Source organism: Brassica oleracea, chromosome C9 (genome assembly GCF_000695525.1).
Source record: "Brassica oleracea var. oleracea cultivar TO1000 chromosome C9, BOL, whole genome shotgun sequence".
Taxonomy (NCBI): domain Eukaryota; kingdom Viridiplantae; phylum Streptophyta; class Magnoliopsida; order Brassicales; family Brassicaceae; genus Brassica; species Brassica oleracea.
The window spans coordinates 28,161,516-28,176,876 of NC_027756.1; the positions used below are offsets into that span (position 1 = coordinate 28,161,516).

At 35.2% G+C, this 15,361-nt stretch overlaps 3 protein-coding genes across 14 annotated transcripts; 2 read left to right on the forward strand and 1 right to left on the reverse strand.

Annotated features, from left to right (window-relative positions):
• The first annotated feature begins 7,149 nt into the window (after window positions 1–7,149).
• LOC106318502 (serine/threonine-protein phosphatase PP1 isozyme 6) lies at window positions 7,150–9,008 on the forward strand. The gene is made up of 4 exons (XM_013756509.1): window positions 7,150–7,424; window positions 7,666–8,225; window positions 8,515–8,727; window positions 8,807–9,008. Exons 1-4 carry the CDS (start codon window positions 7,256–7,258, stop codon window positions 8,822–8,824), a joined length of 960 nt encoding a protein of 319 aa, XP_013611963.1. The 5' UTR covers window positions 7,150–7,255; the 3' UTR covers window positions 8,825–9,008.
• A 2-nt stretch (window positions 9,009–9,010) lies between these two features.
• On the reverse strand, window positions 9,011–11,325 carry LOC106318501 (protein SGT1 homolog B-like). Of its 2 annotated transcripts, none has more exons than XM_013756508.1 (10): window positions 11,044–11,325; window positions 10,743–10,812; window positions 10,541–10,665; window positions 10,325–10,439; window positions 10,133–10,229; window positions 9,977–10,042; window positions 9,755–9,893; window positions 9,574–9,653; window positions 9,389–9,493; window positions 9,011–9,303 (listed from the first exon to the last, which is right to left on the reverse strand). In XM_013756508.1, the coding sequence occupies exons 1-10, from the start codon at window positions 11,201–11,203 to the stop codon at window positions 9,196–9,198; spliced, it is 1,065 nt and encodes a 354-aa protein (XP_013611962.1). In that variant the 5' UTR covers window positions 11,204–11,325; the 3' UTR covers window positions 9,011–9,195. The 2 variants fall into 2 exon arrangements, with proteins under 2 accessions (XP_013611962.1, XP_013611961.1); XM_013756507.1 differs by having other exon boundaries at window positions 10,325–10,442; window positions 11,044–11,324.
• A 679-nt stretch (window positions 11,326–12,004) lies between these two features.
• On the forward strand, window positions 12,005–14,529 carry LOC106313943. 11 transcript variants are annotated; one of them, XR_001264531.1, is made up of 7 exons: window positions 12,005–12,959; window positions 13,054–13,173; window positions 13,415–13,482; window positions 13,689–13,828; window positions 13,939–14,027; window positions 14,108–14,197; window positions 14,265–14,527. XR_001264531.1 is itself a non-coding variant. In XM_013751876.1 (6 exons), exons 3-6 carry the CDS (start codon window positions 13,820–13,822, stop codon window positions 14,352–14,354), a joined length of 303 nt encoding a protein of 100 aa, XP_013607330.1. In that variant the 5' UTR covers window positions 12,005–12,959; window positions 13,054–13,482; window positions 13,689–13,819; the 3' UTR covers window positions 14,355–14,529. The 11 variants fall into 11 exon arrangements, 5 of the variants coding, with proteins under 5 accessions (XP_013607330.1, XP_013607331.1, XP_013607334.1 ...); XR_001264532.1 differs by having other exon boundaries at window positions 12,005–12,548; window positions 12,838–12,959; window positions 13,054–13,482; window positions 14,265–14,525; XR_001264527.1 differs by having other exon boundaries at window positions 13,054–13,482.
• The last annotated feature ends 832 nt before the right edge of the window (window positions 14,530–15,361 follow it).

Here is a 15,361-nt window from a genome sequence, read left to right on the forward strand (position 1 = left end):
CACTAGATTTTGTTCGGATTTTCAAATCCATTAAAATACAACAACCAATAACCCCTAAGTGATATTTGGGTCCTTCAAGCAAAGAAAATTACGGGCCATGTCTCCTGCGAGACAAATTTGGAGTCTTAAGATCGTTTAGAAGGGCCCTAATTTAAGCTTAGAAAATGCAAAAATTGTGATGGACCCTGTATAAATGTGCTGTTTTGTTTGTTTGTTGTATGCATCCATAATAATTGTAATCTTGCATCCACTAAAAACATACACACCCCGAAAGAAAAAAAAATAAGTAATATGCTATAAAAACAGTATATCGCAGAAACTGTATATAATATATTTATTTCTAATGAATATATATTTATATATAAATATATTAACATATAAAATTTAAAAGATATATAATTAATTTATTTTATTTAATAATTTCAAAATTATGTTTGTATCAAAAAAAATATTTTAAAAATAAATTTTACAATTAATATATCTATTTTAAAAACTAATATTCACATTTAAAATATAATTTAATTTATAATTAAATTATATTTTAAATGTGAAATGCTATTTTAAAAAAAATATTTTTATTGTACATTTATTTTAGAAATCAAAAAACAATTCTGGATAAAAAAAATAATTTTATGATATTATTAAATTAAAAAAATGAATTAAGTATATATTTTCCTTAATTTTATAAATTATAAATGCAAATGATTTTATAAAAGCTTCGTGTGAGAGCATTGACAAAAGTCACTGTAATGTTTAAACTATATATATTAGAAATGTAAAAGTCATTGTAAAAAATATATACATGTTATATAATTAAGATTTAACATTTGATATAGAGATCAATGTATAAATTTTATTTCAGCTTTTAGATTTGCTGAGGTGCTGGAATTGATGAAAAAAATTTGTCGACCACTAAAAGTAATACTTTTCTTAATATTTTTATATGTAATAGTTTTATTTAAAAAAATAGGCTCTCTCAAAATAAAAATAAAAAAACCAAAATTGTCGACGACTAAAAGTAATCGGATAAACAAAAATACTTTCCATCACATACTCACTATTTATTTAGGAAAATAAAATTCTGGAATGATAACCATAATCTACTTGCAAATCTTCTATATATATACTAAATATCTTCTACAGCAACCAAAGCTCCACAAAGATCTTATAGAAACATGGAATAGTGGTTACACGTGATTAGTTCGACTATAGATGATAATATGACAACTAAAGTATAGAAACGACTGCATCAAACATTTAAATAAATTGTTTGTAAGAAATATACAAACAGCTGCATCCAACGACATATCTATTTATATATTGTGAAATTAGGATATATGTCTCGTAATAAAATATTCTCTAGGCTTACTAATTATTTTCCCTTTTAAAAATTAGTATATTGAGTCAAAGAAACAAAAATTAGTATTGCTAAATTAGTGGTAATATTAAATTAATATGTTCCTTAACACACTCTATAATCAATGGTCACATATGTATATATAGAATAATATCGCTATATTGAGTCAAAGATATACAAATTATTTTTCTAAATTAGTAGTACATATTACATAAATACATTCTTTAACACACACCATAATCACTAAACATTGCATATGTAAAGTTACCTTTTTGTAAACTTATATAATTACCTTTTACGTACCCATTGATGCAGCATGTAAATAACTGGCAAGAAAATTAATAAGATTACATTTTTTTTTGAATTTAACTTCAACACTACTCCAAGTTGGTACAAACTAATGAGATCCAAATAATGTTACATAGACTTAATGTATGAGCCCTTTTAATGATATAATTGAATATGTGATGCTTTTTTAATTCGGTCCATAACTTTTAGAGTATATGCTAATGTTACATATTACTAATAATAGTGATTGTTAGCAAGATAATTTTTTTACGACATTAGCAAAACTGTTATATATTATTCTACATGTTGGTTGTGGTCGTCATTCTCATATGGCATTATTATTTTGGTGAATGGGTAACTTGTGGTCATTGAAATTGAAATATCGAATTTGTAACATAGTGTAATGTACATTATCTAATATAAATTTGGTCTAGTGTACATGATGAATACGTTCTAAAAATCAATATATGGCTCAACTATTATTTTAGAACACGATTGTTAAACAGTAGGTAAATCTACATAAAATTTCAAATTTGGTTAAGACAAATAAATTGGTTATTTTGGGTTTAGCTAATGGATGTAAGACATAATAATTTCGGTTCTATACGAAACATATAGTGTAATTTTAGTCTAATAATAATGAATAATGGCATTTCATGTAACCGGGGCTTCTAGCTCTAGTGGTAAAGGGCTTACAGCTGTGAGTACCGCCACCTGGATTCGAATCACGACCACTGGAGAATTAACATTTCGGCATCGCCAGGGACAGAGGACCGACACATGGCAACACGTGACTAGTCTGGATCACTTCTGTGAGGTCAGGATACCTCTGTATAATTCAAAAAAAAAATGGCATTACATGTAATAAATCTATGTGATGAAGGGTTTTTTAATATAAAGATGTGAGAAGGACTCTAATGATGCCACCTAAGTAATGTCATTTTGGTTAATCACACATGAAAGTAAAGTTACTTAATAAAAGTACTTCTCAAATAATATAAAATAGATTTTTTTAAATGATTTTCTAACAAATGTTAATCGAATAATGCAGAGCATAATATTAATGCTAATGCTCCACAAATCAATAATCAATGTGCAGAAAAGTAATAATTGCAACATGTATAAAAGTTGTGACATACAAACAAGTCTCCATTGGAGATATTATCCTTAGCTAGCTTATCTGCTACCATGTTTCTTTGTCTTCCAATCAACGAAATTCAACTGCTTCAAACTGGAGACTCCACCATCGTACCTCTCTGGCCAGTTATACAAATCAAACTGCAACCTGGTTGAATTAACCGTTTGCTGATTATCCTCTTCAAACACACACCTTTTTAAGTTCATTGTTTTTCCAAAATTTTGTTTTGTTATAATAATAATTAATTTCTTATCTCCTTTGTTTCTGAACAACAAAAATCAAAAAATGTATTTTGAGGAAAATTTGGAAAATATAACAAAAAGTTAATACTATTGGTTTAATGAGAGAAAACCTTTTTTCTCTTATTTTCCTTTAATTAATCCTTAATTAACAAAAATAACAAAATAAATAGTTTATAATTCAAAAATAGGAAAATAGAAGCCTACATTATGATGAGACACTTCTTAGACTACAATATGTATTGAAACCTACATTGAATAATATTAAGAAGTTCATTTTCTTTCTTATAGTTACATTTTTGTATAAAAAAGGATTTTAAAGCAATATTACACGTTCACACGCTGGAAACTGACATCTTTATATATAAAGTATGGTTTGCTCTCTCCTTAGAGAGACACCTAGGATCCACATAGATAAGTCCTTTCATATCGTAGTGACACGTGTCCATAAGACAAACCGCATCGTTTCATTAAACTTCAGTATTTTCAGTTTTGTTCTTTAGTGTGTTCATGGGCTTTAAGATTAGAAGTGTTTCCGGTCCAACGATAATGAGCTCCGCCTATCCCTAATACGACTGCAGCGAGAAAACAAAATTCATCGCTTCTCTTCGTGCGACGGCTAGGGTGACTTTTTTGATTCTTCTCCCGACCTGCAACGGTTTGATTAATGGCTTCGTGTTAAATCCTATTGACTCTCCTCCACGATTCGTCTTCAATGCTTTGCTTAGATCTGAAAGGCGGTGTGTAAACAGTATAAATAAATGTGAGTATTTCTCTTCTTGAACTCATCTTCTCTTCTTATCTCTTAAATCATACTAATTCACTATGTTATGGCTAACCTGTTCGAGGGTTTCTCTTGAATCGTTTCACCTACGCGGCAGCAATTTTGACAAATAACGATGCTAACTCTCGATAACACCGAGGTTTCCGGTTGTTGCTTGAGCTTCCACCTACACAAGCAGTAGAGCGTCTCCATTTAACTGATTCGTGGTCGTCATATTTTCAAGCACTAGGTAACGAATCGGTGGAGAGATATCAAACCAACTGCTTCCTGATCTCTGTATTGATAGTATCGCAAAGAACCTCACCGGATTATGCCCACATTCAGATCAGTTTCAAAGTTAGAAGTGAATAAACAAACACAGAAAACAAAGAAACAAGAAGAGTTACTTACCTATTGAAAGTCTCTGGCTTTGGGTATTGAATCCGAGTAGTGATACGAGTTCGAACAAGTTGTGAGGTTTGGACACTAAACTGGTTTAAGCAGACTGAGCAAATGTAGAGACCACACACCATTGCAAACACTAAAACTATCATCTTCAAGAATAGATGTGATCTCTTTGGTTGTTTTACTACAATTTATGCACTGTCTTGTTTACATCAAACATTAAAGCCTGAGAATATAAGTAAACCTTTAGAGCTTAAAAACCATAACTTTAAATCTTATAAAGAAAAAAGAGAAGATTTTTGAAGGTTGATTCCAATGATAAAACTAACATGCAGAGCAACCTATAGCTTAAATCACGAAAGATTAGATGAGAGTGGTACAAAGAGATAACCTTTTCGTATAAACAGATAAACTCTCGGCCATTGATGCTTCTGGAAGCTTCCGGAACAGAGTGAATGCCTTCAGTCAAAAAAATCTTCTGAAATAGAGTAACCGATGGAAAAGAAGAAGAAGAAGAAGCTTAGATAGGGGAAGGAGATGGATTCATAGATCCTCCTCTACAGAGAATCTGGGAAGACCGAAGAAGAAGCCAAAAGAGATTAGCATTTTGGGTCTGAGGTGTATAAAATTATAAAGTTTCTTCCCCACATGGAAAGTCGAGAATGACATTAAAACATGGAGACCGTCTTTTTCTCCTTCGCTAATAAATCATCATCATCCATATATATGTCAAATAATTTTCATATTAGTTTCATAATTTAATGATATTAATAAGTTTGAAATAAATATAAATAATTTTACTTTTAAACAGTAAGGGTACATAAAAAAATGCAAAAGATTATTTGTCGGATACCCGTTCGGATTTGGGTTAGGTATTTCGGTATAGGGATATTGAACCCGTTCCGGTATTTCTATAATTCGGATCAGGTTCGGGTATTTTAGTTCGGATTCGGTTATTTTGGATTGGGTTCGGATATTGATATTTTGAAAAAAAAATAATTTTGCATTTTTAGGTTTATTCTATTTAAAAATACAGAGATTTCAGTTAACTAATTTTTTAATTTTTTAATAGAATGAATGATTGATAAATTTGGAGATATCATTTCAAAAATAAATAAATATTAATTTGTCTATTGTTTTGAAATTTTGAAAGTAACTTTTGTTAATACATGAAACAAATAACTTGACATGGATTTTAATTGAGTGACAAATAATTTTCTTTGTAATTATATTATCTTAAAGTATGTGTAACATTAATATAAATACTCTAAATAAAATGAGAGATGTAAACAAGAAATATAAGGACAAGTATACATATGTTCAGTTATTTTCAGATATCCATTCGGGTTTGGACATTACCTTCTTTTGAGTTCGGATATCCAATCTCTCCTAAATTAATACCCATTCAGGAATTTTGCTATATCGGTTCGGATTTCGGTTAGGGTTTTTCGGGTCGGGTTAGGATACGGGTTCAAGTATCAGATAAAAGGCCCACCCCTACTATATATCGTAAGCATTGGAACATAATTTATTAAAACTAATAGTATTACTAAATTTAGGAGTAGTATTATATTTACATGTTCATATTTTCAAGGCTAATTTTTGATATTTTGTTAAATAAATATTATTTAATTTCAAGTTATACTAAAAATCTGTTTTAACATGTTGTACATATAAAAGTCATTTATTTTAACAAATCATAAAATCTAATAATTAAGAAAACAGAAAAATTACAAAGTTTAAAGTTTGACCTAAAATAAATACCATGAGTAAGCCGAAATTACAAATTCATCGGCAAATTTAAACCACCTGCGAAAAGGAAAGACTAAGAAAGTAGAGATGACATCTGGGCGTTCCCTCGATGGCTGCAACAAAAATAAATCCAATGGAAGATAAATAGCAACATTTTTTAATGTTTTTGGGAGAAAAAAAAGTAGAATTGTGAAACGGATCACGGAGAGCAGATGGTAGCAAATATTATGCCATCTCCAACGTCAGAGGATGAAGAGTTGATTTTGAGTTCAACAATGGAGAAATATGCTGCAACTAAGAAGTATATCGAAAACCATTACAACAAACGCATGGCATGAGACACATAAAGGCTAAGGTTCCTACCGTAGAGGCCGAACACTTTGTATGATTTTGATTGAATTCACTCATCTTTTTATGTGTTTTGTGTTTTGATGATGAGTCAATATAACAATGTGTCAAGGTTTCTGAGAAAGAACATGTTAACCCTTCAAACTATTTCGATTTCTATGGGAAGGTTCTTATAGGTATTGTAACTAAGGAATATATTGTTTCGTATGCTAAATGATTCAATAAAGTCTCTCTATAAATTGTTTGGTGTTTTTATTACTTTTAATACTAACTCAGTTTTTCTTTTATGTACTCCTAGAATCAAAGCGCATGGTCAATATTTTCAATGTTGTAAACATAACTTAACATGCTCGAAAGGGTTTGAATGCTCCAAGGTTAAAAGACGCTCCAAAGTTAAAAGACTAAACGTACAATCTTTAGATATTGATTTTTAGCATGTATCTTTCCGTAACTATAACACTTCAACTAATACGACTTTATATATCTAAATTGTCCTACAACCCATTGTGTCACATATACAGATTATTTCAGGTTTTTAACCTCAATTAAATAGTCATCTCACATAAGAACAAACAAGATATCCCGCGCGAAGCTCCTAAAGCATGGTTATTTTGTTAATTATTTCTTGGATCCAATTAATAATGAACGAGGTAATAACAATATCATTGATTCTTGGATACGATTTGAAAATAATTAACGAAGATGAAAAAAGAAAAATCTCATAACGGGAAGACTAATCAAGGGTCCGCACGTGGGTAAGAGGACTCTACACGTGCGTAAACCAGGTAGGGCCCACTTGCTCCGCTCAGCACAGCTCCTGCTTTGAGTTTTATAAGCGTTTCTAGGGTTTACGAATTGGGGTCTCCTCCTCCCCCCCATTTTATTCACCTACTTAACTCTCTCCGTCGTCGGATTTGTATTCGTTTCCGAGAAAGGGGGTTTAGGGTTTTAGGCTTGTCGGTACGATGGACGAGAATTTGCTGGACGATATAATACGGCGGCTGTTGGAGACTAACAACGGGAAGCAGGTGAAGCTACTCGAGGCTGAGATACGCCAGCTCTGCTCTGCTTCCAAAGAGGTTTTTCTCAGCCAGCCTAATCTCCTCGAGCTCGAGGCTCCTATCAAGATTTGCGGTAAAATATTACTCAACAAAGATGCATCCTTTTTAGTCTGTGCTTGCTCATATTATCTCGCATTGCTTCTTGTGTTGTGGGTTTTTTGATTATGATGTAATGCTTATTAAGCTTTCTAAGTATGTTGTTGAGGCAGCTTAGCTTTACTTGTGAGCTTGATGTTGCTTGTCACTTCAAGTAATGGTTTTTAGTTAGTTTTATTAGTAAAGATGTGACCTTTAACATAACATGTGATGAGCAGGTGATGTTCATGGTCAGTTTCCAGACCTCTTGCGGTTGTTTGAGTACGGCGGCTACCCTCCAGCTGCAAATTACTTGTTCCTCGGAGACTACGTTGATCGTGGTAAGCAGAGCATAGAGACCATATGCCTTCTCCTTGCCTACAAGCTCAAATACAAGCTCAACTTCTTTCTCCTCAGAGGCAATCACGAATGCGCTTCTATCAACCGTGTTTACGGCTTCTACGATGAGTGCAAGAGAAGATACAACGTGCGCCTGTGGAAGAGTTTCACCGACTGTTTCAACTGTCTCCCCGTTGCTGCTCTCATCGACGACAAGATCCTCTGTATGCACGGTGGACTTTCTCCTGATCTCAAGACCTTGGATGATATCAGGCGGATTCCTCGTCCTGTTGATGTTCCTGATCAGGGCGTCCTTTGTGATTTGTTATGGGCTGATCCTGACAAAGAAATCCAAGGCTGGGGGGAGAATGACAGAGGTGTGTCTTATACATTTGGTCCCGACAAAGTGGCTGAGTTCCTTCAGACTCATGACCTTGATCTTGTTTGCCGAGCTCATCAGGTAAAGCTAAACCACATTAGCAAGCATGTTATCAGCTGCTCTATGCAAGAACCGGGTTACATAGTTATTCATTGAGCATAAATAGTAAAGGCTTATGATGATTAGGCCTGAGATGTTACTTCATTTCTTCTTTTGTGTTGAGCTGATTCTGGGTGTTAAGAAAGCATAAATCATTTTTCTAACATCATATTGGTGATGCAATTGCTAATACTAGGATGCGTGTAGTCTCTCTCATACGCAGAGGCATGTGGTTTGTAGCTAAATCAAATTGTTACAACTGATATCGCAGGTTGTAGAAGATGGATATGAGTTCTTTGCAAAGAGACAACTGGTGACAATATTCTCTGCACCCAACTACTGTGGTGAGTTTGACAATGCTGGCGCAATGATGAGTGTTGATGATAGTTTGACATGTTCTTTCCAAATCCTCAAGTCAACTGAGAAGAAAGGAAGATTTGGATACAACAACAACGTTCATAGGCCAGGAACCCCACCTCATAAGGTGAAACTCTCATGTAAATGCGCATGGTTTTCTCAATATGGATTTAAGTTTAAAATGTTAAAACTTTTTTACTTCGCAGGGGGGAAAAGGTGGTTGAGATGGGGGAATCAAGAAAAGAGTGAAGCCGAAGGGTTCGAACTTTATGGTCAATGTAATGTAGGTGATTTGAGGCAACACCGTTTGTTGTTTTGTTTGATTGATGCAAAGATTTTGGTTTTGTTAGATTGTTTTGTAACTGATACGGCATTTTTCAACTTAAGAAAGTTGGGTTTATAATCTAACGTGAGATAACAATGCAAGAATGTCATTCGAAGCCCTCTCTCGAGGGAGAAGAAAAGGTACAAAGCACAAACTTGCGCGGTTTTCTAGCACACTCGTTTTCTCAGACCAAACTTGAAAAACCAAAGGAACTTTAAAGATTTGTCAGAGATTTTTGAAAAGACCAGATAAAAGGATTTAAAAAGATCATCAATACTCCCATTTCTTGAGCTCCATACCATCTGGTGGAGTGCTCTCCACTTTCTTAGTCCCAACCTCTTTCCAGTTCGTAGACAGCACTGTCCCATTTGACTCAGCCTATCCAACACAAAAAACGTCCCTAACATAAGGCAAAAGGAGAAAGGAAAAGTTGTTTAACCAAAAGAGAGATTGATTAGCTCACAAATGATTTGTTCATGGCTCGCCTCATATCCTCATCAGCACTCTGGTATATATCGCTGAAAAACTTGTTCATAGCTGCATCTCCATCTAGCTTCTCATCCTTCTCCTGCATTTATTCAAAAGCGATAAGCAGAAAATAGGATTAAAAGTAAAGTACAGCAAAGGCTCTGGAGCTAAAAGAGGAACCTGTTTCTTCACTTCAGCCTCCAGCTTGTCCCAGTCTTTCGCCGGCTTAGATGATGGGTACACCGGCCTCTGCGAAACCGCTGCATATGATCACAAAATCACATGAGTTCGCTTCAGTGGTTCAAGCTTTGTACAATTGCTGTTTGGAAACAAAAAAAAAATGTTGCAGGGTAAAAGAAACCTGATGCGACATTGGGTTTAGGCAGAAGAGCTTGCCCTTTGACATATTCAAGGGAGGCCCAAGTGATTATCTCTGCTTTTGCGAGACGGATCTCAACTTTGGTTGACAATACTTCATATCTGCACTTGTCTGGTATTATCTGAATAAAACCCATGATGAACGGTTTTAGTAAAAGTCATGTAGAAGAACACCACAATTTCACTGGTCGGATAAAGAATTTACCTTCCCAAACAATCTTGGCTGGAAGTGATAAGCTTCCTCTCCAGCAACATCAATCACAACACTCAGCTGCAGAAAAATCCCCAATAATCAGTACAAAATGTCAGATTACCAGGTTCAGATCAGAGCAATGCATTCATATGGTGGCAGGATACTCACAATCTGATCACCAAACTCGACATTCAAGTTCTGCTTTGGTATCCCTTTAGCGAAAACTGTCACCACCACTTCTTCCGGCTTCTGGTAGAACTCGTGTCTGTTGAATCATCCAGTTTGAGATAATATTTAGTGATGCAAAAAATAAAATTAAAAAGTGAAAGCAACACTTCTGATAAGTAATAACTATGCAACCTGAACATGGGTTTGGCAGGTGCTGCAGGAGGAGAATCAGCTGCAGTTGCTAGTGGTGGAGTGGTAGAGCTTGAAGGCAAGGTGGGCGGCATCTGTTGAGCCAAATCTTTCTCTTCTTCTAAAGAAAAGACACAACGATCATATCATAAATCTAAGAGCATAGGTGAAGACTCGTTTTAGCACATTCTTTCTTAAGCTATGGAGTTAGTTTAATACCTGCAATGTGAAGATTGCATTCATCTATCAACTTGTTAAACTTTGATTCATTTGGTGCAACGGAAGCGCCCTTTTGAAGGGCTGCTTTAGCAGTACTGTATTCCTCTAGCTTCATACAAGCAGTGCTGCAAATACAGAATAGTATCAGAAGGTGATACAATTATGATTTCTTCATCAAGGTTATGTTCATTAAACTCTATACCCTTTTCTGAGGTAAGCTTTAGACAACGTAGGCTCCAACTCAATGGCTTTGTTGGCATCTGCAACAGCTTCTGCTCATTGATTGAAAAACCACAAAAATTCAACATCAATTATAATCAATTCAACCTTTATACTAATCACTTAGAAAAGATGCATAGAGAGTCGAAGCACAACAATTATAATCAAGCAAGAATCAAACTGATGCACGATTACAAAGTACACCAATCAATCAAGATAAAATTAAGTTTGGTTACGCTATGAACAGATCGAATTACGTAAAAAGAAACGAATCGTGTAATTACCGGTAAAGTTAAGGATTTTGATGTTGGCCTGAGCACGATCGGCGAAGAAGGCGGCGCAATTGGGATCCAAGTCAATGGCTCTGGAGTATAAGTCAACGGCGACATCGAAGTCGTCCTCTAAGAAAGCCTCTTTAGCTTTTTCCGCTAGTTCGCTCGCCATTGAATCGATTTTTTTTTTTGTTTTCGGTCTATGGAGAGACGCAGAAGACAGGCTAGAGAAAGAGAGACCCACACAATCAAATCCTTGAGAGACTTTTGAGTTTATCAATCCTAGCTTCCTTTGGGTACTGTTATAATGATTAAAAAAAAAAGTGTTATAATGATACTTTTTAAATAATTTCAACCTAATTAAACATTTGGATACTGTTATAATGATTAAAAAAAGGTTATACCATATATGTTTCACATGCAACTGTTAATACAATTATGCTAATCAACAACATAAGGTTTTATAAAAAAATTCTATTTGTTTCTCAAGGCTGAACTTTTGTTTCAGAATCACAAACTTTTGTTTCTTATTTATTTACAACAATTGTTTCTTATTTATTTACAACAATTTGATTACAAAAGGTTAAGGAAATGTGTAATCAAGCTAATGGACGTAAAACGAATGTAACCTAGAAACGCATTTAGAAATTTTATTTCTTCATCACAATTATGCATCCCACCATGAAAAGTGTTAAGATGTAACACCACTTCGACTCGTTACGTTCTGTGCCTGGTTCAGCTCCTTGGTTATCTTCAGCTCCTCCATGATTTGGTTGGTTATCTTCAGCTACTCCATCTCCATCGATTTGGACCATAACAAGCTGCACGTGAATGTCAACAGGCTCAGCTTCAGGGATCTCAACTTGGACTTCTTGCTCATGGGCTTCCTCCACATTTTCAATCTGGGCCCCTGGTTCTTGATTCTTAAAAAGAATGAGGATAGTGAACGGCCCAGGTTGGTAACTCCATCGATCCTAACAGCTGGCCGTAGACGGCGAATAGGAGACCATCTGTTACACCGCGATTCGAACCAGACGATCTACCTGATAAAAGATACAGGTAGAAAGGACACCGAAGAGAGGCATAGAAAGGCAATCTCCATATTTCTTCATAAAGTTCCCGTACAAGAAGAAGACATTGAAGAAGATAACGGAGCAGAGGGTTTTGACGATGGCAAACGCATCATTTCTGAGAACGGCTCTGAGATTGATTCTGATGTTGGGAAGCACAGAAGGAATCAACGCCAATAGCACCACAGAGATGAAGGCAATGCCGATCTGAAGAACACTCCATGAACAGTGAAGCAACAAGCCAAACATATGCCTGGATTCTTGGATGGAAGAGCCTGGCCTGAGCAATCCAGAGGAGAGTATCCTGCCACATTCTGAATCGAAGGAAAGAAAACGAAGAGAGAGAGAGAGAGTTCCACGATGAAGATTGAAGATGATGAAAGAGGAAGAGAGAGTTCAGATGAAAGATTGAAAAGATGATAAAAGAGGAAGAGTTAACTGAATCAAGTTAGAGTCTTTATAGAGTTAACTGAAGAGAGAGTCGCTTCTTGTTAACTGAATCAGTTAGAGTCTTCAGATAGAGTCCTTTAGAGAAAAATTTAATCACTTTTGCTTTTCTAAAACCTCTTTAAATCCGTTTGACACTCAAGGCCTCAACATCTATTTTCATGATTTTTTCTGAAAGTTAGAATTTGAGTCTTACCAGTCCAAGTCTTAAACAATCACACCCGTACTATTTTCTTTTTGAGGAGACATTGTTACATACTATCAACTTAATGGTTTGTGTTAAATGCAGAGCTGAGATGTGCTCAAGGATTGAATCTCTGGCGAAACAACTCCAGAGAGGTCAATGATGTTATATTCAAGGGTTATTGGAAAGGAAAATCCAGAGGGGGAAAGCAACTGAGATTGATGCAGGTTGTTGTTCAACTTGTCTGTTACATATGTATAACCATGTTTAATACGTGCGTGAGACTTCTGACTTTTCCTGTTTGTTTTCTTGTTGCCTTAGCGTGCAATCTTTTGAACACGGATAGGAACAAGTTCAACATACAACGAAGGCTCAAATGATGGGCCCTCATCGTTGCTTCGAGTTCCCGGCTTAGTCAATCTGGTTAGACGAAATGAATATGTACTCAAGAGATCCTCATCATTGCATCTTCAATATGCTATATTCCATTGTGTATGAGAAACAAGAGCGTCTAAGAATCATAATGGACTAGGAGATGGTCCTTAAATGGATGATTTCCTACGCTTATTTCTTTTCCATATCCGTGCTGTACACTTGTATGCCTTATGATATTTGGGTTAGCAATAGGTAATGCTTTATAAATGTTTTCTTTCTTTAACAACGAAACTTTCCCACTTTCTAGGCTTTTGCTGGTTACTTGCAAGACTCGAGTTCTTTCTGCTTATCCAGTCCACTTTCTATTTCCTTTATGTAATAAACCTTCAAACTGCTCTTTCCTTTTTAGTTTCTAAGAAACATGTCTATTGGAGTTATTGGTAGTTTTCTTTTTAAAGAATGGAAAAATGTGGATAGTCTGGTGCGTCCGTGCGTGAAAGTATACGTTTTAGCATGTCATGTGTACTTGGGAGGAGATGGTTTGCAATTGCGCTCATAAGTCTTAGGTTTGCTTGTTGCAGGAAAGTTAACAGAGCATATTTCAGATCATGGACAGAGAAAGATTTGGAAGCTGATAACTAAATGGGATTTCTGAGGTTACAACTTTTGTAAGATAAACGTGACTAAAGAAGCATTCTTAGCCGGGTACTTGATGACTGTTGTAAGTTGCATGATTTTTATATCTTGTAAGTGAGCTTAAGGAATAATTTTTTGCAATTTAGTGCTACTATAATATATAGCTCTCAATAACTGAGGCAATTATACGGCCAGGTCTTGAGCCTGGCGCAGTTGATGTCTTCCTTGAATTCATCTGTTACTATGGTGGACCGCTTCCAGAGGATTTACTCCCACAGTTCAAGGTTCGTTACTCTAGCCGTAGTTAAAACTAAACCTTTAAAGTTTTTACTTCACCATAACCATGTCATTTAACTATTTGCAGTGCCCGGTTCTAGTTGCATGGGGAGAAAAAGATCCATGGGATCCAATCAAGCTTGGAAAAGCTTATGGTAATTTTGATGCAGCTCCTCAGGTCTCTCCTCTCTCCAATGAAGTAACCCTCTCTTCTTCTTCTTATTGAATTTCTGTATATTTTGCAGGATGAGAAGCCGGAAATGGTGAACCCACTTATTGAATCAGTCGTTGCGAGACATTCGAAGTCCAGTACAGCCTTTGCTCCAGGCATTTGATCTCAGTTTCTTTTACACTTTTTGTATATCGGTACAGAAACATATCATCTGAACCAGCATAAATTGTCAACATGTGAGAACTCAGTGTGACAAAACTGTGACTGCATGCATATCTTTGATGAAGTAGAGATCTCAGTAAAGGAAACAAAACCTTTCGCTCCAGACTTGCTATCGAAATTTCAAAACCTGCACTCAATATCTATAATCCAAAAGCAGGAGAATCTTATCCACGGCCGAACAAAACAAAGATCTAATTAAATAAGTCTCTTTTCTCATCCTTTCCCATTTCGTTAGCAACATGCTCTCTCTTGTCCTACCAATTACATTTGAGCAGTACACACCACCTGAGACATCCTTCATATGTTTGTTGTTGGCGAAGCAATGTTTACCCCCAAATACTTGTCTAATACACTCTTACAGGCCTGTATAACAAAAATAGTTTTATTTTTCATGGGACTTTGTTGGAAATCTTTTCATCTCCTATAGAAATCAGAGATTTTCAGACCTTGAAGGTTTTTTAGTTTACCAGTAAATTATCTCAGGTGATTGTGAATCTTGTGTCTCAAGGTCTCCTAAGACAAATCTCTCCGGTAAACTTTAGGCATCGATCGGAAACCTGAAACATGTTCAGACAATAGCTAATCAGGCCTGATTTTTTAAACCGGGTTTGTTTTCGGGGTTGAATCATGTAAAATGGATCCTATAGCCAATTACGATAATCTATAGATGACAAATCAGTTTATCATTAAGATCCAGAAATCAAAGAAATCAAGCTTTTACCAGCTCTGTTGTCGTCTTCTTCTTGAAAACTTTAGCTATTGGAATCGAGAAATCTTTGTGCCTATGGTGACAAAACCCTAGTCGGGTTCTAGATGGAAGTAAAGTTTATCTACAAAGAGAAAAATAAAATCTCAATCAGACATAATCTATAAACTGTGAAAATTTAAAACATATTGAATCCAATGAAAAGAAATCTGAAATAATTAACCTTACACGGGGAATCCCTT